Source organism: Hipposideros armiger, unplaced genomic scaffold (assembly GCF_001890085.2).
Source record: "Hipposideros armiger isolate ML-2016 unplaced genomic scaffold, ASM189008v1 scaffold_505, whole genome shotgun sequence".
Lineage (NCBI taxonomy): Eukaryota > Metazoa > Chordata > Mammalia > Chiroptera > Hipposideridae > Hipposideros > Hipposideros armiger.
In genome coordinates, this window is record NW_017731855.1 from 1316048 (window position 1) to 1338133 (window position 22086).

The 22086-nt window shown below is 39.0% G+C and overlaps 1 protein-coding gene across 4 annotated transcripts; it reads right to left on the reverse strand.

The window, feature by feature from the left end:
• Positions 1-1121: 1121 nt before the first annotated feature.
• Positions 1122-21728, reverse strand: ZNF449 (zinc finger protein 449). 4 transcript variants are annotated; one of them, XM_019667759.1, is made up of 5 exons: positions 21667-21728; positions 18842-19289; positions 17024-17228; positions 4183-4296; positions 1122-3992 (listed from the first exon to the last, which is right to left on the reverse strand). In XM_019667759.1, the coding sequence occupies exons 2-5, from the start codon at positions 19193-19195 to the stop codon at positions 3109-3111; spliced, it is 1557 nt and encodes a 518-aa protein (XP_019523304.1). In that variant the 5' UTR covers positions 19196-19289; positions 21667-21728; the 3' UTR covers positions 1122-3108. The 4 variants fall into 4 exon arrangements, with proteins under 4 accessions (XP_019523304.1, XP_019523307.1, XP_019523305.1 ...); XM_019667762.1 differs by lacking the exon at positions 21667-21728 and adding an exon at positions 21359-21660; XM_019667760.1 differs by lacking the exon at positions 21667-21728 and adding an exon at positions 20747-21348.
• Positions 21729-22086: the final 358 nt, after the last annotated feature.

Genomic DNA, 22086 nt, shown 5'->3' on the forward strand with positions numbered 1-22086 from the left:
TACAAACATTGGGCCGGCCGAGTGGCGCGATGGTTAAGAACTTGCTTGGGATGCCAGAGGGCCCCGGTTCGGATCCCACATATGAGGGCCAGTGAACACTGCCCTCCACAGCTAAGATGCTGAACAACAGCTCAACTTGGAGCTGGGCTGCCGTGAGTCGCCGGCGACGGCGTAGGCTGCAGCCCCTGTGGCAGTGGGTTGCCATGGGCTACCGTGTGTAGCCAGCAGCCGCAGTGAGCGGCCGTCCAGAAGCCGGCGACTGATCTGCCTCGCCCGGGAAGAGCGCAATGATGGTGCCAACTTGGGCCAGTGAAGCAACGTCCTCCACAACTAGACTGAAGAACAAAACTACAGCAACTTGTCTGTTCCCCTTCCCCCAATTCCCCAGCACTGTTCCCAACCCCCCAATTCCCCAATAAAAATCTTTAAAAATAAATAAATAAAAAAAAATAAATACAAACATTGTATATAAAATCTATGGAATGTGACCAAAGCCATATTTAGAGGAAAATCCATAGCCTTAAATACTCCTTTCACTGAATAACAAAGAATTAAAATACAGTATTACAGTATGCTGGGTATTTATTGAAAGCTTACACTGTGTAAGGCCTGAATGAAATATATTTCATTTAATCTACATAGTACTTATAAGGTATGTAGTTTCTCTTTTTGCCCTTCATTGTACTTAGGAGGTATTTTGCCCTTATCTTTTTGAAGTACAATTAGGCACATCCACACAATGTTCTAACTATGATCTTTTCCCAAGAACCATTTCACATATTTATTGATTCAATGCCACAAATATTTATTAGTGCTTATTATATACAGGACACTGTAACGAAGAAATGAATAATGCTCTCTACCCTGTAAAATTCAGTCATGTGTGTTTATGATATAGATGAGGGGGAGGATGCAGCTCATTTTATGTTTCCAATTAACCCGACTAGCTAAAATTGACTGCAGTAAATGCTAAAAATGATGCATAAACTCAGCTCCATGGCTGCAGAGAGTAAAGTGATTCCAGCTCAGGGTGGGGCCAGGAGTCCATTGTGGTGCCTGTTGCCACTGCTCAAGGAAGCAGCTTTAAGTTGTGCAAACAATTAATGTGATTGAAACAGAAAGAGCACATGTATTTCCACTTTATTAAAATATTGCATAGATACAGAGCAGTTGGGCACATCCATTCTAAGGCACTATTCTGGTTGGAATGCAATTCCACAAGAGAGAAAAGAGAAGCCATTACATTCGGTATTTTTCATCTCTACATTCAGACTCCTCCCATGTTACATTTTATTGCTACTAGGATCTCAATTTTAACCCCACATTTATAGCAGCATCACACAGGGACTGGGATGACAAGAATTACAGACACATCCTGGCTCTAGCACTTGGTATGATTTGGCACTTAATAAAACTCTCTTGTATTGTTCTCCATTTGTTTCCCAACTCTTGTTTAACTAAAGATATTATAAACTCTTTATGATCCTGACCCATGAATTAATTTCTTTACTAGTTTCCATTAAGCCTAGAACAGGACTAGTTAGGCACATAGTAGATACCCCCAAATACTCATATTAAATATGACTTCCAAGAAATTCAATAAAATAGAAAAAATATACTTTCCCTAATTCTAGTTTAAGGAAAGGATGACTGGTATCTTTATAAAGGGAAAATACTTGAACATTGTCCTATTTCTTATATTTTATAACGAGGAACTAGGCTGAATATTTTCATGTATTAAAAGCTTTAACTGACAAAGAAAGTTCTTCCCTTGCTACAGGAACTTGAGTCATTATAACAATTATATGAGAACATTTATATTTATATAAGTAGCAATGTGTGTGTGTGATTATAAGTAAAAGTCAAAGAGGGTGAGAATAAATGAGCAACTTCTAAATTATCTGAATTAGTGACCCTCATACCTCCTTAAAATATGTGTATATGTTTGTGTGTGTATTACATAAAAAATGTATACATATACAGAATTTTTCATAACACCTTTGAAACGACTGGAGATAACTTGGCTTAGAAGCAACAAGAGTATACTGATAGCAATAGAAATATCTGTTAAAGGCAATGTGTTCCAAGAAATATTTGCAGAATACTAGTTCTGTGAGTTATTGCTGGGTGTACATGAAAAAGGGTTCTGGGGTCAAATAGGTTTGCAATACACTGAGACAAAAGAGGTGCTTTTTCTGCCTTTACTGAAGGACCTGTCAGAGATTCTCATATGCTGATGTGCACTGTGAATCTAGAAGTTCTAAGACACACACTTAGGGAGACACTGAATTAAAGAATGAGTACAATTTAAAAAGCACTGGCAAACATGACTGAATACCAAAGGAGAATAAAAAGCAATGGACACTGGCTCCTCAATCTAAATGAAATTAGATGCTACTTGCATGCTTTCAACTGTCAAATGGATTCTTCCACATAGTGCTTACTATTCTGTGAACAAAATAAACCATCAAATTAATAGCTCTAAACAGCATTGCCCCTAGACTGCCTACAAAGCAGACTAGCAAACTTGGCAAAATTCAAAAGTAAAGGTTACAATCTTAATTTCCTTAAATATAAAAATTTTAAATGGAAATAACCCCGTTCATAAGAGGCACATAAAATCCTCTTTAGCCATGGGTTTCTGACACATTTTTATTAATTGACAAAATACACTGTCTCTCTTCTTGCCACTCGGGACACATATTAAGCTTTGAACTAATATAATAACTTTTAATAATGACGGCAACATAATTATACTGCTGCTATAACAGATATGTCAGATAGACATGGTTATCCATTACACTGACCCTACTCTATATGCTTTAGGCTTACATCTATGATACGGTTGGCTTGGGACGCAAAATTTTTCATTGTCAAAAAATAAGTTGTAGACAGAATAAATCAAATCTAGTAAAGTTGCAAGAGTAGGTGAATACTCTAAAATAATTTATACACCTTGGAAGATGGGTTTTAAAAATAGTGAAAAAAAAAAGCTCTTCTCATAAGCTCAAAACAAAAAGATTCTTCCAAGACAAAACAGGCTGCTGCAGGTTAAGATTTCTTTGAGTTAGTTCTAATTTCTGTAGGACCTGTTTCCTTTAATAATTCTTAAAGAAGTCCTCTAAAGTGAGTGACTTGGTGCATAATAAGGCCTGCTCTCTGTCTGAAGCTTTTAGAACAATGACTACACTTGTATGGCTTCTCCCCTGTATGAATTCTTAAATGAATAACAAGGCTTGGTCTCTGTCTAAAGCTTTTCCCACAATAATTACATTTAAAAGGTCTCTCTTCAGTGTGAGTTCTCTGGTGCAAAGTAAGAGCTGTCAGTCTACTAAAACTTTTCCCACAATTGTGACATCTATGAGGTTTTTCACCCGAATGAGTTTTCAGATGTCTTTTGAGACTTGATCCATGACAAAAGCTTTTCCCACACTCAAGGCATTTATACGTCTCTTCCTCAGAATGGGTTCTCTGGTGCCCTATAAGGTGTGACCGCCGAGTGAAGCGCTTTTTACACACAGTGCATTCATAGGGTCTCTCCCCAGTATGAAGTCGCTGGTGTCTATAGAGGTCTGAACTACGGAGGAATCTTTTCCCACATTCAGGGCATTTATGAGGCTCCTCTCCTGAATGGATTCTCTGGTGCCCTGTAAGTTGTGACTTCCGGGCAAAACATTTTCCACACTGGGAACAGCGGTGAGGTTTGTCTCCTGGACTCTTTTTCTTATGGGGTCTAGGGTTGAGCGGTTCTTCCAAGCTGGAGCTCTCAGGCTTCTCTCCTGCAGGTGGGCTCTGATTATCTACAAGTTTTGTTAAATCTGTCTGTAAATCTTCTGGGGGGTTTCCCCATTGATTTTCTAACTGTACATAGTCTTTTTGCAAAATGGGGCTATGGAGAGCATTCCCTTCTAAAGTAACAAGAAATGGGTACAGATTTTCCAGTTTTTTCTGTTTTGAAGTATCTTCTTCATTTTCTATCCCAATCTCAAAACCTGGGAGAAGAAACAGAAACTGCAGATGTCACTGTGTCCCACAGAGAAAAGAACACGGGGTAAATGAAGGGTTCTATTAAACCACCAGTCAGAATGTAGAAATTCCTAAATAGAATCCAAAACTCTTTACCCTGATTAAGGTTGACTTTTTCTTTTCTTTCGTCTCTATTATCAATGAACATTTACTTACCTATCTTGGACTCAAGTAATTGTTTAATTTCTTTGGAATCTTGCAGTTCCTTCACCCATGCCTCTTCTCTATTGTCCAATGGAAAGCTCACATCAAGCTTTGGTAGTGAATATCCTGGCCATTAGAAAGATGAGAAACATAACAGTTTAGGTTATCAAAGGATTTTTTCCAGAGTTCAGACTGATATCTTGGACATATGGTTCTACCGCAATTACTATTACTTCACCTGAAGTCTCTTACAAGAATCTTTTTCTTTAAGATATGAACAAAAATGAGAGAACATCCTTTCGTGCTCAATACAGAGCTGTTCTCCTCTAATCCATGGAAGGAGTGTGAATCAATTATGTGCTGAAATAAATGAACTAAATGACTTCTGTATTTATTTTGATAATAGATTTATTTAGGTTAGAGACAAAATATGAAGTAAATCTTTATAAAGTTTTGTCATATTAAAATTGAGAAATGCTGCTATTGAGTACTAAGTAAAGAGAGAGAGAGGTAAAAGTAGGAATTATGAAACTGTTTACTGGAATAATTTCAGTTGAAATTTTCAAATTAAAATAAAAGCTGACGGGGTTAGCAACCAGCAAAAGCAGTCTTTATGTTTGCTTCAGCTGAAGTCTATAAGTGGATTCTCTTGAAATTAACCCAAACAGCAATCAAACAGTGTTTCTCACCATCAATCTAAGAGCAACCAGGAGGAGTTTCTAGTATTTACCCTCCCCTTGTGTCCTACCAACCCTTTCCTCATTGACAGCTGCTGTGGCTCACATCATCTTTCTATACCCCTTCCTTGCCTCTCTCAGCTCTGGCAAATAATATTGGTGTGCAATAAAGAGTGGGTTAGAAATTGATGATTTGAGAACTAAATACAGGATGATGCTTACATGTTAGCATTATTAAAATGACATTAGTAAGTTAATTTGATGGAAATTTAAATTTCAAAACATTGTATCAAAACATAGGAAGTGGACTAAAATACCTTATTTTATATTCTCATGGATAAAAAAAACTTTTAAAGATTAAGAAGGGAATATCACTCAGCAATAAAACAGAAGGAAATCTTACCATTTGCGACAACATGGATGGACCTAGAGGGTTTTATGCTAAGTGAAAGAAGTCAGACTGAGAAAGACAAATACCATATGATTTCATTTATATGTGAAATCTAAAGAACAAAATAAACAACAAACAAAACAGAAACAGACTCACAGATACAGAGAACAAACTGATGGTTACCAGATTGCGGGGCGGGGGGGAGTGGGGGAGGAAGGGGGAGTTTGGAGGGCTGGGTGAAAAATGGGAAGAGATTAAGAAGTACAAATTGGTAGTTACAAAATAGTCACGGGGATATAAAGTACAGCATAGGGAATATAGTCAATAATATGGTAATAACTATGTATAGTGCCAGGTGGGTACTAGACTTATTGGGGGGACCATGTCGTAAATTATATGAATGTCTATCCACTATGCTGTATACCTGAAACTAATATAAAACAATATTGAATGTCAACTGTCATTGAAAAAGGAAAAAAAAAGCTTCCAAATTACAAAATATCTTTATATAAAACTTTACTTAATAATTAGACTGTAAGTTGAATTAGGCCTCCTTGTTTCCGCTTGGGTCTCCTTTATGATTTTACTATTTTCTCCCTGATTTCAGTGGAATCTATCTAGCATTTCTCTCCTGTATTTTAAGGAGCAGAGCTCTTTGCCAATAAAGCAGACCTAGCAGTCCCACTCCACCCAACACACAAAAGACCAAGAAACAAAAAATGCATTTCAGATAAAATTCTGTTTACATTTACTATATTGTTTTTGTTTGGATTTCAAAGCTAAGAGTGGGGTGAAAGGGTAATGTGGCACAGATCAGATAAAACTGGAGGTCATAGATCAAAGGAAAGCTGTCATTAATTGAAAGTGGGAGTAAACTGAAACTTGAAGTAAGAAGACAGGTGTAAGACAAAGGCCTAGGTGTAAAATACTGATTTATAATCTAAATGTAGGGAGGGCAATAGGACATTCAACACAATACCATGAGGAGCTCTGGGGAACTACTTACCATTGAAAATGGTGAAAATTAATAAGAATAAAAAGAAAACATGTAAAGTCTCTCAAAATGACCCTAAAGGCATACATCAAATTAGGAAACATCTATTTTTAAAAATCTGCTAAAATTCACAGAGAATAGCGAGAGTCTTAAGTATTTAAGCCAAAACTTCTCTTGAGTCCCCCTCTCTGCTCCACTCTAGACTGTTGTAGCCAAGAGCCTGGGGCACACTCTCCTCCAGCTCCCTGTCAGAGGGATATCTTCCTGAGAGAAGCAGAACCTAAGAATTTCTCATCCTACTCTCAGCTACCTATTGTGCAGTCTAAATTCTAGACAGGGGTCGGCAAACTGCAGCTTGCAAGCCACACATGACCCTTTGGGTACGTACATATGACTCTGAAGTAAAACTGAAAATGAAAATAAAACTATCATAGTTTCACTTATCAAATTTTTAAAGGATATTATTCACATAATGGTGATTTCATTTGTTTTATGGCTCTCGAATACTTTTTAAATTGTTGTCAGGGTCAGGATTGGCTCTTCCGTCTCAAAAGTTTGCCGTCCCCTGTTCTAGACAATCGTGGCTGAGAGGTGGGGGCTCCTTTTATCTACCCAGTCTCCACGGTTGGGATGGAGGATCCTCCTTGGGTGTAGTAGTGCTGAGAATCCTAGGGCCCTGATTGTCATTGTAAGACAATTGTGGTTTTGTAACTGTGATCTTCTAATTGTGCTTGTAACGCAGTAAGTGGTTCCATGTTTTGAGAGGCAAGCCAAGAAACCATGGAGCTCAGACTTAGTGCTCAGCTCCTCAAGTGGCAATGTTACTCAGAGATGAGCACACGGTTGCCCCATCTCCAGCTCCAGAGCAATGGATCAGAGATCTGGCCGGGGAGAAGAAGTGGGCCTTAAAACAGATAGCTCCTGAAGTCTTCTCAAAGAAACTGACTTCATTTGCAACACAGAGTGGAGAAGTTCAAGCCTACAGGTATTCTCCAAAAGAGTGGAGGTTGTAATGAAAGGCAATTGGAAAGAGTTTGATAGATTTATTGAATATACAGGCTAAATTGTAGGCTGACTAGTTTGCAGAAGAGAACTAGGGAAAGAGACAGCTGGGAGAAGCCTGCCTGGGATCCGAACAAATGTCAACACTGACCTCAGGAACTACAGTCAATAATGTTGCAACAATTATGTATAGTTCCACGTAGGTACTAGACTAACCGGGATGATCACTGCATAAATTATATAGATGTCTAACCACTATGCTGTACACCTGAAACTAATATAAAATAATACTGAATGTCAACTGTAACTGAAAAACATAAGTAAATTTTTAAAAAGTGTTTGAATTTTATTGGATGAGTCTGCAGAGTAATTTATGTTCCAGGGCATTGTTGAAAACAATATCACAATTAGCTGGCAATTGATAGCTGGGTCTGATGAGGGAAAGAGATAGCTAAAAAAAGCCCTGCAAAAACTACTGTCATTCCAGGGTGACTGTATGCACACCCAATGCTGTACTCCATGAGGGGCAACATCAAATGCTTAACATCGCAGGGTGGACTACACTTCACTAAAATAATCCAGCCATTCACCAAACAAATAAACAAGGAAACAACAATAACAAGCTCTGGGGACGGGGAAGAAGAACATAGACTTACTATATTATCTAAAATGTACAGTTTTCAGGAAAAAAATGATGAGACATGCATGTGGACAGGAAAATATGACCCATACGCTGGAAGAAAAGACCAGGCAACAAAATCTGCCTGTGAGAGTGACTAGATATTGAATTTAACAAAGACTTCAAAGTAGCCATTACAAACATGTTCCAAGAACTAAAGGAAATTGTGATTAAAGAAGTAAATTATGGGCCGGCTGAGTGGCTCAGTTGGTTAAGAGCTCGCTCAAGAGTGTGAGCTCTGAGCAACAGCGGTTTGAGTCCCGGCCCAAGCTGAGCAGCCACTGAGCTGCCAACAGGTGGCAGGATGGCTCAGCTAAAAATAAGTAAATAAATAAATAAAACAATTAAAAAAGAAGAAGAAAATTATGATGATAATTTCACATCACATCAAATAGAGAACACCAACAAATAGATAGAAATTATAAAAAAGAATCAAATGGAAATTCTGGGGTTGAAATGTATAACTGGAATGAAAAATTCACTAGGAATGGCTCAAGAGTATATTAGGGGCCAGCCGAGTGGCACAATGGTTAAGAACTGGCTTGGGACGCCAGAGGGCCCCGGTTCAGATCCCACATATGAGGGCCAGTGACACTGCCCTCTACAGCTAAGATGCTGAACAACAGCTCAACCTGGAGCTGACGAGTCGCTGGCGACGATGTAGGCTGCAGCCCCTGCTGCAGTGGGTTGCCATGGGCTACCGTGTGTAGCCAGCAGCCAGCGTGAGCGGCCAGCAGCCACAGTGAGCGGCCGTCCAGAAGCCGGCGACTGATCTGCCTCGCCCAGGAAGAGCGCAATGATGGTGCCAACTTGGGCCAGTGAAGCAACGTCCTCCACAACTAGACTGAAGAACAAAATGACAGCAACTTGTCTGTTCCCCTTCCCCCAATTCCCCAGCGCTGTTCCCATCCCCAAAATTCCCCAATAAAAATCTTTTTAAAAAAGAGTATATTAGAACTGTCAGAAGAATTACGCTATCAGAAGAACAGAGAGAAAACAAATGAAGGAAAATGAATGGAGCCTCAGAGAAAAATGGGGCACCACTAAGTGCACCAACAGATATATAATGAGAGAACCAGAAGGACAGCAGTGAGATAAAGGAGCAGAAAAAATATTTGAAGAGATAAAGGCCCTAAACTACCCAAATGCATTGAAAAACATTAATCAACACATATAGGAACCTCAATGAATTCCAAGTAGGATAAGCACAAAGAGATATACAAACAGACATATCATAGTAAAAATCCTAATAAGTAAACAAACAAACAAAAAACCTTGAAAGACAGCAAGAGAAAAATGACACGTCAATTATAAGGGAACCCCAATAAGATTAAAAGTTGAGATATCATTAGAAATAATGGAGGTCAGAAGACAGTGGGATAACATTATCAAAGTACTCAAAGAAAGATGAAAACTGTCAACCAAGAATCTTTATCCAGTAGAGCCATCTTTCAAAAATAAATATGAAATAACAACATCTCTGGTAAACAAAAAGTGAGAGAATTCATTGGTAGCAGACTTGCCTAACAAGAAATGCTAAAGGAAGTTCTTTAGTTTGAAAGCAAGTGATCTCAAATGGTAATTTGAATCCACATGAAAAAATGAGGGGCACAAGTAAGGGTAATTATGTAATTATTAAAGGTAGTATAAATAAAAATTTCTGTTTCTTTCTTCTCTTAAAAGATTCTGAAAGCAACTGTATAAAACAATATATACATAGTGCATTGTTGGGCATAGAACACGTAGAAATGTAATATATTTGCCAATAACAGCACAAACGAGGTGGATGGAAGCAAAGCTGTGTTGGGCTAAAGAAATGACTCCAGTTAGTAACTCGAATGCACAGGAAAATGAAGGAAATCAGAAATGGAATGTTAATATAATAAAAGTTATTATGCTTGTTTTCTTTTCTTCTCTCAGCTCTATAAAAAGTCTTAAAATTATAAAGTAATAGCTATAACAATGTTTTGTTGACTTTGTAACATTTTTGATGTAATATTATGATAGTAATATCATAAAAAGGGGAAAAGGTAGAGTTATATAGGAGAAATATGTCTGTCTCGCTGCATTATGTTAGTATAAATTTGGGCCGGCCTGGTGGCACAGTTGGATAGAGCGCAAGCTCTGAGCAACAGGGTCGCCGGTTCAATTCCCACATGGGCCAGTGAGCTGCACCCGAGCTGAGCTGCCAACAGGGGCCAGATGGCTCAGCTGGTGGGAGCACATGCTCTTAACAACAAGGTTGCTGGTTCGACTCTGGCATGGGACAGTGGGCTGCCCCCCCACCCCACTCCCTGCAACTAGATTGAAAGCAGCGACTGGACTCATAGCTGAGCTGCACCCTCCACAACTAAGATTGAAGGACAACAACTTGACTTGGAGCTGATGGATCCTGGAAAAACACAATGTTCCCCTTTCCCAATTCCCCAACACTGTTCCCTTCCCCAATTCCCCAATAAAATCTTTAAAAAAAGTTATTATAAATTTGAAGCTGATTACAGTAATTAAGATGTACATGGTAAACCCTAGAGCAACCAGTAAGCAAATAACTTAAAAATAGTGAAAATTCATATTTACTTAGTGGAAAAGAAAACAGTAAATGAGGGACAGAGGAACAAAAGAGATATGAGACAGAAAACAGAAAGTAAAATGGGAGATGTAGATCCAACCATATAAAAATAAGATTAAATGTGTATAGATTAAACAACTCAATCAAAAGGCAGAGATGATCAGACTGGATTAAAAAAATCCAACTATATGCTGTATACCAGAGACACACTTTAGATTCAAAGATACAAATAGATTGAAAGTAAAGGGATGGATCAGCAATTCCTCTTCTGGGTATTTATCTGAAGATTATGAAAACATTAATTTGAAAAGATATATGCACCTCTGTGTTCACTGCAGCATTATTTACAGTAGCCAAGATATGGAAACAACCTAAGTGTCCATCAATGGATTAATGGATAAAGGTGTGTGTGTGTGTGTGTGTGTGTATTTTTTTCCATTTCATATATACCAACAACTTCACTTTTTGTTGACAGGGAATATATTCCAAACTTTAATGTAAAATCAATTGACTTCTTCCATCACTTTTAAATTTCTTCTTCCACACTGCCAGCAACCTGTGCTTTCCACTCAGCCTACAATAGAATGTGCTTCATGTAATACATCAAAGATGTTTTCATTTTTTTAAAAAAGCAGTAAAAGTATGAGTAACATTTAAATTATGGAATAAGTCTTGCATCATTTTCAAAAGCATAATGTATCACTTTAAGGGTGATGAGAAAGGGGTAGTTTCCTCTCCTCGTAACTGGTATATTTTACTTGTTTAATTCATTCTATCTCTCCCTTGTTAAATACACTAGCCTTTCCTGTGCTTTGGAGAATAAAGCATTAAAATCAAGAGCAATAGTGCTGCTTGGCATCATATGTGATCTTTGTACCTGACACTGAAACTAAGAGGAGCGAGTTAACATGGGGAATGGGGGGTACATATGAAGAAAAGTTTATTATTAAATATTACTAGCTAATATTTGAAGAAATAATGGCTAAAAACTTCCCAAATTTGATGAAAGACATGAATATAAACATCAAGAAGTTCAACAAACTCCAAGTAAGATGAACGCAGAGACTCACATCAAGATACATTATAATCAAACTCTGAAAAGCCAGACAGGGAGAATCTTGAAAGCAGCAGAGAGAAGAGACTCACTACATACAAGGGAACCTTAGTAAGAAAATAAGCAGATTTCTCATCAGGAATTTTGGAGAGGCCAGAAGGCAGTGGGCTGATATAATCAAAGTGTGAAAAGAAATTAACTGTCAACCAAGAATCCTGTATCTAGCAAAACTGTCCTTCAAAAGTCAGGGAGAAATTAAGACATTTCCAGATAAACAAAAGCGGAGGGTGTTCATTACCGCTAGACATGCCCTGCAAGAAATGCTCAAGGGATTCCTGCCAGATGAAATAAAAAGGAAACTAGACAGTAACTTATAGCCATATGAAGAAATAAGTATCTCAATAAAGGACAAAATGTAGGCAATTATAAAGGGTAGTATTATTATAACAATGGTTTATAATTCCACTTTTTGTTTTCTACATGATTTAACTAATATTTTTAAAAACACAATTATACTGGTTTAAAAGCTATTATTTTGTAATTTGTTTGTAACTCCACATTTTCTATTTATATAATTTAAGAGACTAATGCACTTAAAATAATTATTAGTTTATGTTTTGGGGCACATAATGTATAAAGATGTAATTTTGTGACATCAATAACTGAAAGGAGTGGGGATAGAGCTGTAAAAAAGTGGAGTTTCTGGATGTTACTATAGTTAAGATGTTATAAATTAAAATTAGAGTGTTACAGCTTCAGGCTATTAAATGTAATCCACATGGTAGCCACAAAGAAAATAGCCATAGAATAAATGCTAAAAGAATTTAAATTCTTAAGCATTTCGCTACAAAAAAATCAACTAAACATAAAGGACAGTAATGCAGGAAATAAGGTACAAAATTTAAAAGGCATATGGAAAACAAATAGCAAAATGACAGAAGTCCCTCCCTATCAGTAATTACTTTAAATGTAAATGGATTAATCTCTCCAATCAAAAGAGATTGACAGAATGGATAAAAACACATAGACAATGGACTAGCTTTAGATCTAAAGACACAAATAGATTGAAAGTGAACAGATGGAAAAAGATAGTCCATGCAAATAGTAACCAAGAGAGCAGGGGCAGCTACTAATATCAGGCAAAATTGACTTTACATCAAAAAATACTACGAGACAAAGGACATTTTATATTAATAAAAGGTTCAATAGAGAAAGAAGATATAACAATTGTAAACATTTACATATCTAATAACAGACCATCAAAATCTACAAAGCAAAAACTGACAGGAATGAAAGGAGAAACAGTTCTAAAATAATAGTTGGAGACTTCAATACTCCACTCTCCATAATGGATAGAAAAACCAGATAGAAGATAAGTAAGGAAATAGAGGACTTAAACAATACAATGAGCCAACTAAATCTAAGACATTTACAGAACACTCAAATTGAGTGTTGTTACAGAAAACGCCCAACAACAACAGCATACACTTTTTTCTGAAGTGCACATGGGATATTTTCCAGGATACAGACCATATGTTAGGCCACAAATTACTCTCAACTGATTTAAAAAGATAGAAATCACACGAAGTATTACTTTGAACACAAGAGGATGAAATTAGAAATCAATAACAGAAGGAAAACTGGAAAACTTACAAACTTTTGAAAAATAACACTCTTAAACAACTAATGGATCAAAGAAGGAATCACAAAGTTAATTAGAAAATACTTAGAGATAACTGAAAGTGAAAATACAACATACTAAAACTTATGAGACACGGTGAATGCAGTATTAAGAGGAAAATTTATAGCAATAAATACTTACATTAATAAACAAGAAAGATCTCAAAATGATGTTGCTTTACAACTTATGGAACTAAGAAAAAAAAAACCTAAACCCAAAGCTACCAGAAAGAATGAAACAATAAAGATTAGGCAACGATAAACAAAACAGAGGCTAGAAAAACAATAGAGAAAATAAATGAAACCAAAAGTTGGTTCTTAGAAAAAAATCAACAAAGTTGACAAACTTTTAGCTAAATGGGCTAAAAAAAAGAGAGAAAGCTCAAATCACTAAAATCAAAATTAAAGTGGGGACATTACCAATTATATTACATAACTAAAAGGGTTATAAAAGTACTATGAAAAATTGTACGTCAGCAAATTGGATAACCTAGATAAAATGGACAAATTACTAGAAACACTAAATCTACCAAAACTAAATCATGAAGAAATAGAAAAATCTGAATAGATCTAGAATTAGTAAGGAGATTGAATTAGTAATCAAAAATCTTCTGATGAAGACCAGCCCTGGACTCGATGGCATCACTAGTGAATTCTATCAAACATTTAGAGAAGAACACTGATGCTTCTCAAACTTCAAAATAAATCAAACAGGAGGAAACTCTTCTAACTCATTCTGTGATGCCAGCATTACCATGATATGAAACCCAGAAAAAGACACTATTAAGAAAACTACACACCAATATCCCTTATGAACAGTGATGCAAAAATCCTCAACAAATTAGCCAACCGAATGCAGCAGCATATGAAAAGGATTATACACCATTACCAAGTAGTATTTGCTCCTGGAATGCAAAGATGTTTCAACATATGAAAATTGATCAGTGCAATATACCACATCAACAGAATGAGGAATATAAAAAAAAATAATGATCATCTCAATTGATGCAGAAAAAGCATTTGACAAAATCCAATAACCTTTGATGATAAAAACACTCAACAGGAATAGAAGGATGTTACCACCACATAATAAAAGCTACATATGAAAAACACACAGGGAACATCATACTCAATGGTGAAAGACTGAAAGCTTTTCTTTCAAGATCAGGAAGAAGGTACGGATGCTCACTGTGGGGACTTCTATTCAACCCAACACTGAAAGTTCTAGCCAGAGCAATTATGCAAGAAAAAGAAATAAAAGGCATTCAAATTGGAAAGGAAAAAGTAAAATGATCTGCATTGGAACATGATATGATCTAATGAAAACCCTAAAGATTCCATTAAAAAACTGTTAGGAGTACTAAATGAATTCAGCAAAGTACCAAGATACAAAATAAACACAAAAATCAGTTCCAATTTTATACACTAACAATGAACAATTCTGGAAATTATGGAAACAATTCCATTTACAATCGTATAAAAAAGAATAAACACTTGAAAGCTATGTAAATTAACTAACCATTGTCACCCAAAAAAATTTAATTTAAAAAAAGAATAAACACTTAGGGGGCCAGCCGAGTGGCTCAGTTGGTTAAGAGCTCGCTCAAGAGTTTGAGCTCTGAGCAACAGCGGTTCGAGTTCTGGCCCGAGCTGAACAGCCGCTGAGCTGCCAACAGGTGGCAGGATGGTTCAGCTAAACAAACCAAAAAAAAAAAATTATAAAAACACTTAGGAATTAACTCAAACGAGTAGGTGAAAGACTTGTACAACAGAAACGATAAAACATTAGTAAAAGAAACTAAAGTAGACATAAATAAATGGAAATACAACCTATGTTCATAGATTGGTATATTTAATATTTTTAAGATGTTAATACTACCCAAAGTGATCTACAGATTCAATGCCATATCTATCAAAACTCTGATGACGTTTTTTTTGCAGAAACAGAAAAAACATTTAAAAATTCATATGGAATCTCCACGGACCCCAAATAGACAAAACAATCTTGAAAAGGAAGAACAAAGCTGTACGACTCACACTTCTTAATTTCAAAAACTTAGTGCAAAATTACAGTAATCAGAACAGTTTGGTACTGGCATAAAGAAAGGCATAGAGACCAACAGAATAGAATACAGCTCAGAAGTAAATTTTCACAAATATGGTCAAATGATTTTTAACAAAGCTACCAAGATCATTCAATGGAGAAGATACAGTCTTTTCAAGAAATGGTGCTGAAAAAACTGGATATGCATGTACAAAAAAATTAAGTTATCTCACACAATATGCAAAAATGAACTCAAGGTGTATCAAAGATATAAAATTAAGGCCTAAAAGTATCAAACGCTTAGAAGAGTATACAGCAAAAGCTTCACGACACGGGATTTGGCAATGATTTCCTAGATATGACAAGAAAAGCATAGGCAGTAAAAGAAAAAGTAGACACAGGGTACTTCATGAATAATTTAAAATGTTTCCATCAAAAGAGAAGATCAACCAAGTAAAAACCCACAGGATGCAAAAAATATTTGCAAATCATATAGCTGATAAGGGACTAATATCCATAATACATAGAGAACTCTAAAATTCAACAACAAAAATTTAAAGAAATGTGCAAAGGATTTGAATAGACATACATTCTCCAAAGATATATTGGGTTGTCGAAAAAGTCATGACACATTTTTGCAATGAAAAACATAGAAAAAATATGTCATGACTTTGCCGACAACCCAATACAAGTGGTCAATAAGCACATGAAAAGATGTTCAGTATCACTAGCCATTTGGAAAATGAAAATCAAAACCACAATGAGATACCACCTCACACCTATTAGGAATACAATAAAAAACAAAACAAAACAACAGAAAATAACAAGTGTTGACAAGGATGTGGTAAAACTGAAAAGCTTGAGTGCTGCTGGTGGGAATACAAAACAGTACATCCACTGTGGAAAACAGCATGGTGGTTCCTCAAAAAATTAAAAATAGAATAACCATATGATACAGCAATTCCACTTCTGGTTATATACCTAAAAGAAGTAAAAGCAGAGTCTCAAACAGGTATTTGTACACCCATTTTCAGAGCATTATTCCCAATAGCTAAAATGGAGAAGCAACCCAAGTATACATTTAAGAAAAATGGATAAGAAAAATATAGTACGTATATATATACACAATGGAATATTTTTCAGCCTTTAAAAGGACAGAAATTCTGACATATGCTACAACATGGATGAACCATGAGGACATTATGATAAGTGAAATAACCCAGTAACGAAAAGACAAATACTATATGATTCCATATATGAGGTAGTCAAATTCAAAAAAGAGTAGTCAAATTCAAATAGACAAAAAGTTGAATGGTGGTTGTCAGGGGTTAGGGAAAGGTGGAAATAGGCAGTTAATGTTTAAATGGGTAAAGAGTTTCAGTTTTACAAGATGAAAAATTATGGACATGGTTGGTGATGATGGTTTCAAAACATTGTGACTATATTCATTACCACTGAAATGTACATGTAAAAATGGCTAAGAAGTTAATCTAAGATTATGTGTAGTATTTCACAATAAAAAATGAAGAGAAAAATAGCCTTCTTGAGCAGGCTCATTAGTGAAAGGGGTTTTAAATCCCATTTGATCCAACATGGCTGTTGCCAGCTATTCCCAGAGAAACATTTCCTCCTCCTCCTCCTCCTCTTTATCAGAGTGATCCATTTTCATCTGTGAGTCAGTGTTTCTAACCAACCCCCACACTGGAGGGCTCCTGAGCGCTCAAAACAGAAATCAACGGGAGGAAATAAAACCCTTGCCTTACCGGGGTCCAGAAAGGGCTGGCCTTCCCCAGCAGCACCGTAGCTCAGCTCCTGGGGCCCTGCCTCTGGGATCCACGCCTCTGCCACTGGGGCCTCAGGGACAGGTCCCATTGCTTGGAGTGGGGGTGACTCCAGGTGGATGGTTGGTGCTATATCTGCCATTCCCACTGCTGCCAAGTCTTCCAAGAGCATTTCCTGCCTATCGAGCTGGGGGAAACACCAAAAGCCATCACTCTAAGTCTAGACCAGCAGTGCCCAGTAGCAATATATGTAAGCCACCCAAATCATTGAAAATTATCCGGTGCCCATATGGAAAATACAAGGAACAGGTAAAGTCAATCTTAACATGCATTTTTATGCAATATATCTAAAATACCATAATTTCCGAATTCAGAATGTAATCAGTTAAACAATTCTTTTTAAGTTGTTTTCATGAGATATTTCACCTACTTTAGTTTTCATCGTAAGTCTTCTGAATGTGGTGTGCATTGCATACTTACAGCATATCCCAATTTGGACTAGTCAAGTTTCTAGGCTAAGAGCCACACCTGGCTGGTGGCACCACCCTGGCAATGCGGGATTAGGCCACATGAAGACAAATTCTTATGTGGTAAGACAAACAAAGAGACAGAGAAAGAAGGGAAACCATACACCCATTCCATCCTGGGGGCAGGAAACTTTGGAAGAGTCCAGTTCAGGCAGGCTACCTGCAGAGCCCCATCAACACACACGACTCGCATGCCCCTACTGCCCAACTAGAAGCGCTTCCTCTCTTCTCCCAAGATGCTGCCCTGTGCTGAGCTATGGCTCGCCCCACACAGGTTTCACTCAGTGATTGAACAGAGGGCAGGGCCAGCGCCCTCATGAGACGTTTTGGATACGATGGCAGGTGGTGACTATCAGAATTTTGTGGGCAGAGAAGGGTGTATAAATGCACAGCTGCAGATTTGTTCCAGGTCCCTACCAACTTTGGAGTGCTCCCTCAAATATTCATGTAGGAAAAAAGTAACCCGGTGGTCATATAAACACATTATATTGCATATTTTAGCATGACGTGAATTTTCTAGGAAAGCACTACTTTGGAAATCATAGAAAGACTACACTATTAATTGTTCAGATTTGCGAAAGTGTTTGCATCTTTGGGAAAATCACATGACCTGCAACAGCACTGCTCATAGTGCTTGGGCTGTTTCAGACTGAATTTCTGTCTGTCGCATTCACAGTGAGTCTAAGCAGAGCGGCCAGCACGTGACAACGTCATGAGGTCCTATGGAGCACTCAACCCCGTCATGGCCATGCTGAAATGCTTATTAATTTATAATAATCTACATACCTTTTCCTTTATATTCCTTCTAGACTCTACTTGAGTCAGTATTGGCCACCTTTTTCTGTAATGAGCCAGACAGCAAATATTTTAGGTTTTCTAGGTCATGTTAGGCTGTTGCCTATTCTTTTTTTTTCGTGACAACCTTTTAAAAAAGTAGTAACCATTATTAGTTTATGGGCTGTATAAGAACAGGCCTTGGGCTGCATTTGGCCCATAGGCCATAGAGCACTTAATATACTGATGTTTTTGATTTTGCGTAAGTAGGTTAAATTATCTATAAATTTTAGGATAGTACAGAGGACATTACCAAATATTTGAGGAGTTGGGTTTAATAGTTGAGAATCACTGACCTATATGCTGATTCCAACCAAAGGATAATATGAAAATCACTGCAGGGAAATCCTGGGACACAAACACAAAATGTCTAATTTAGTACCAGATGTGTCTGCTATTTCTTTTGGTATTATTACCCAGATCCAAACTCTTTTCTCACCTGCTGCTCTGGTATCTCAAGTTCTCTCTGTAAGTCTTCTATCAGTGACACAACTCTTTCTCTATTCTCTGGGCAATGTTCCCTCACCCAGGTCTCTATCTCCGTGGGCAGGATTGTTAGGAATTGCTCCAACACTAGAAGCTCCAGGATTTGTTCCTTAGAACGCATCTTTGGCTTCAGCCATTGACAGCAAAGCTCCCAGAGTTTGTTGAAAGCTTCATGAGGCCCGGCTGCTTCTTTGTACTGGAACTGCCTGAAGCGCTGACGGAAGACTTCAGAGTCAGTATCATACTCTTGAAACACTGAGCCCTGATTCAAGGAGGCTTGGATTGCACAACCTAGGGCCACAGCCATTGCCCGTTCCAGCCGTGTACAATTTATCTGGGGCCTGAAGTCTCAGATTCCAGTGTGTTTCTTTGTGTAATTCTTGTGGGGGAGGTACCTACAGCTGAGGACAGGGCAAATGAGAAAGGAGAAACAGCAGTGGTTACCAGAGGGCATCCTCACCTCCCTTAACTGCTTGCTTTTCACCAAAGGCCTAAAGTAGCACATTGTAATCTTTTAGGAGGTTTTGAGAATCTGATGAAAGCCATGGACTCACTTCCTAGAAAAATACGCATACACTTCTAATTCTGCATCCAAGTTCAAAAAGCTTATAAAATCTTCAAGATCATCCATGGACCCTCTAGAACAGGGGTTGGCAAACTGCGGCTCGTGAGCCATATGTGGCTCTTTGGGTACGTTCTGTCTCAAAAGTTTGCCGACCTCTGGAAGAGCCAATCCAGTCCCTCACAAAAATTTAAAAATTATTCGAGGGTCACAAATATATTTTACATAATCACCGTTATGTGAATACTATCCTTTAAAAATTTTATAAATGAAACTATGATAGTTTCATTTTCAATTTTACTTCAGAGCCTGCGGATCGCGAGCTGCACTTTGCTGACCCCTGGCGACTCTTCTGTCTCAAAAGTTTGCCGACCCCTGCTCTAGAATTGTGCTGTCCAATATGGTAGTCAATAGTTTAATATGGCAGTTTAAGTTATTTAAAAATAAAAATTCAGTTTCTCATTCATACTATTCATATTTCAAGTGCTCAGTAGGCACTGTCACAGAAAGTTCCACTGGACAGCTGTGTTCTAGAATACCTCGGGCACAAGGCTAAGAATCTTTTCCTTTAAATGAATGCCTATAGATCTGGTGGCCTACATGCCCACTCCCAGTCTAATAACAAGTTTCTAGTGTTTCTGAATAGTTAGGCCACGGAAGAAATAGGGGAGCAATACTTACAATCTTGGTTGGTAAACCTGAAAGTCCCTCTACCTTTGAGGAACCTTTAGTCACCTTCAATCATGGGTATTTTAGCGAGAGCCACACCTTACAAAGGCAGCAACCCATCAATCCATTCTCCACTCAAGGTATGTGTAGTTCAGCCTACACCACCATGACCCTCAGCCTGCAATGGCATTCCAAGTGGCTTTCTCATGAGAAAAATATACTGCACAGGGCAGGCGATTGGGACCCCGGCCTCCACTGATCATGAAGAACAGTTATCACACAGCATGCTACGTGCCAGGTAATGTTCCAAGCCTCCTACATCTATTCATTTAGCCCTCACCCAATGTTAGGAGGTGGGTACTATTGTAGTCTTATGTCCTGAATACACGAGGGGACTGAGGCCTGAGGCTTAGGAGGACTTAATAACATGTCCCAGGGGCCAGAGGGAAATGGTAAGGAGGTTAGAATCCATAAACTTCTGCAATGCTCATGTCTAGAAACATCCAAATGTTCTCAGTGCAATCTCTGAGGTCACAGAGGCAGTCACATACATGTCTCCACAGGTGTAAACACCTGCCCGTGTGCTAGGGGTGCTCTCTCTCTGCATTGTCCACACAGCTCACGTACCTGTCCTCTTTCCTGGATGGGATCAAGGAAAAAAATTCTCATGGCTGTCTTCCTGACCGGTCATCCAAAAACGACACTGTTCCCATCCCATCCCTAGGCTGGTTTCTTCAATGACACCCAGGCCTCTCTCTAATCATCCGATTCATAAAATTGCCTGTGGCGGGTCCAATTGCAGGAAAGGGAACAGCAGTGTGCCTGGCACAGAAGCAGCGCTCCAGAAAGGCGATTGCTCTGCTGGCAAGGACTCATTCCTAGGAAGCCTCTCTTTCCCCTTCTAGGCACCTAATCACCGCTAGAGGGCATCCAGGAACTGTGCCGGTTTTGGCAGGGGACCCACCTTTCATGTGCTCCAGCCTCACAGCTGGGCTGCCCTCCCCTGACTGACCCAAGCCTTCCCCCATGTCTCTATGGGAATTGACCCTCTGGGTTTCCCTCCATCGGCCCTTCCGGATGAAAACTTCACTTCCCCTCGGGGCTGATGGCGTCTCCGCAAACCCTCCTGAATGATCCCGCGCTCACAGGGCCCGTGGATAAAGAGGCGCGCGAAAAGAGGCACGGGGCGCTGTGAAAAGAGGGCACTAGGGCAAAGGTTAGGGGGACAAGTCTCGATACCTCTAAAAGCTAGTTTAAAATCGGATGCCCGTAGCGAAGGCGCGGCTGCAGCGCGCTCCCCGGCGTAGTTGTCCCGCTTCCTGGAGGGGCGCTCCCAGCCCCAGAGGACCCCCGGGAAGGCCCGGCCGGGTCGCAGGGAGCGGCGGCAGAGACCCAGGCGGGACAGGGGCTCGCAGCCCTCCGTTTCTACCTACGCCTGCCCCCAGGTCAGGGCTGGAGAAAGCCAATTTGTGTAGCCCAAAGGGGATGGGAGCCCCACTCCCCGCGCCCTAGGGACGGCCACGCCCTCCGGACGCTCCGGGACTCACCGCCTCGGCGCCCACAGCTCTCCCAGCTCACCCGGTGCAGTGCCCAGGGCGCAGGCGCGCGGCTGCGCATTGAACTACAACTCCCGGCAGGCTGCAGGTCACCCGCCCCGCCGCGTGGGCCCATAAGGATGCTGACGTGGGAGGGGGTGGGCTCTTCTTGGTCCCCACCAGGCCTCAAGCTGCTTTGGATCTGATCCCATTTCCGGTCCTAAAAGCTTCTAGATCCCAGTGGATTGGGTGGGGCGTGTCTTGTTCTTGATGTTAGCCAGGGCTTCTTTCCCATCAGCCCTAGAATAACAGGAGCGGGTGGGGATGTAAACCAAAATAAATTTTACACGCGAATGAAAGGCATTTATTTGAGCAAAAAAGAGCTGCAGCCCAGGAGACACAGATTCTCATAGCAACTTGAATTTTGTTCCT

Coding starts and splice junctions, on each gene's coding strand:
- ZNF449 (XM_019667759.1), bottom strand. CDS start 19,195: ATGGCTGTGGCCCTAGGTTGTGCAATCCAAGCCTCCTTGAATCAGGGC. Junction 4,297..17,023: donor CCAGCCCTTTCTGGACCCCG/GTAAGGCAAGGG, acceptor TCTAATGGCCAG/GATATTCACTACCAAAGCTT. Junction 3,993..4,182: donor ATTACTTGAGTCCAAGATAG/GTAAGTAAATGT, acceptor TTCTTCTCCCAG/GTTTTGAGATTGGGATAGAA.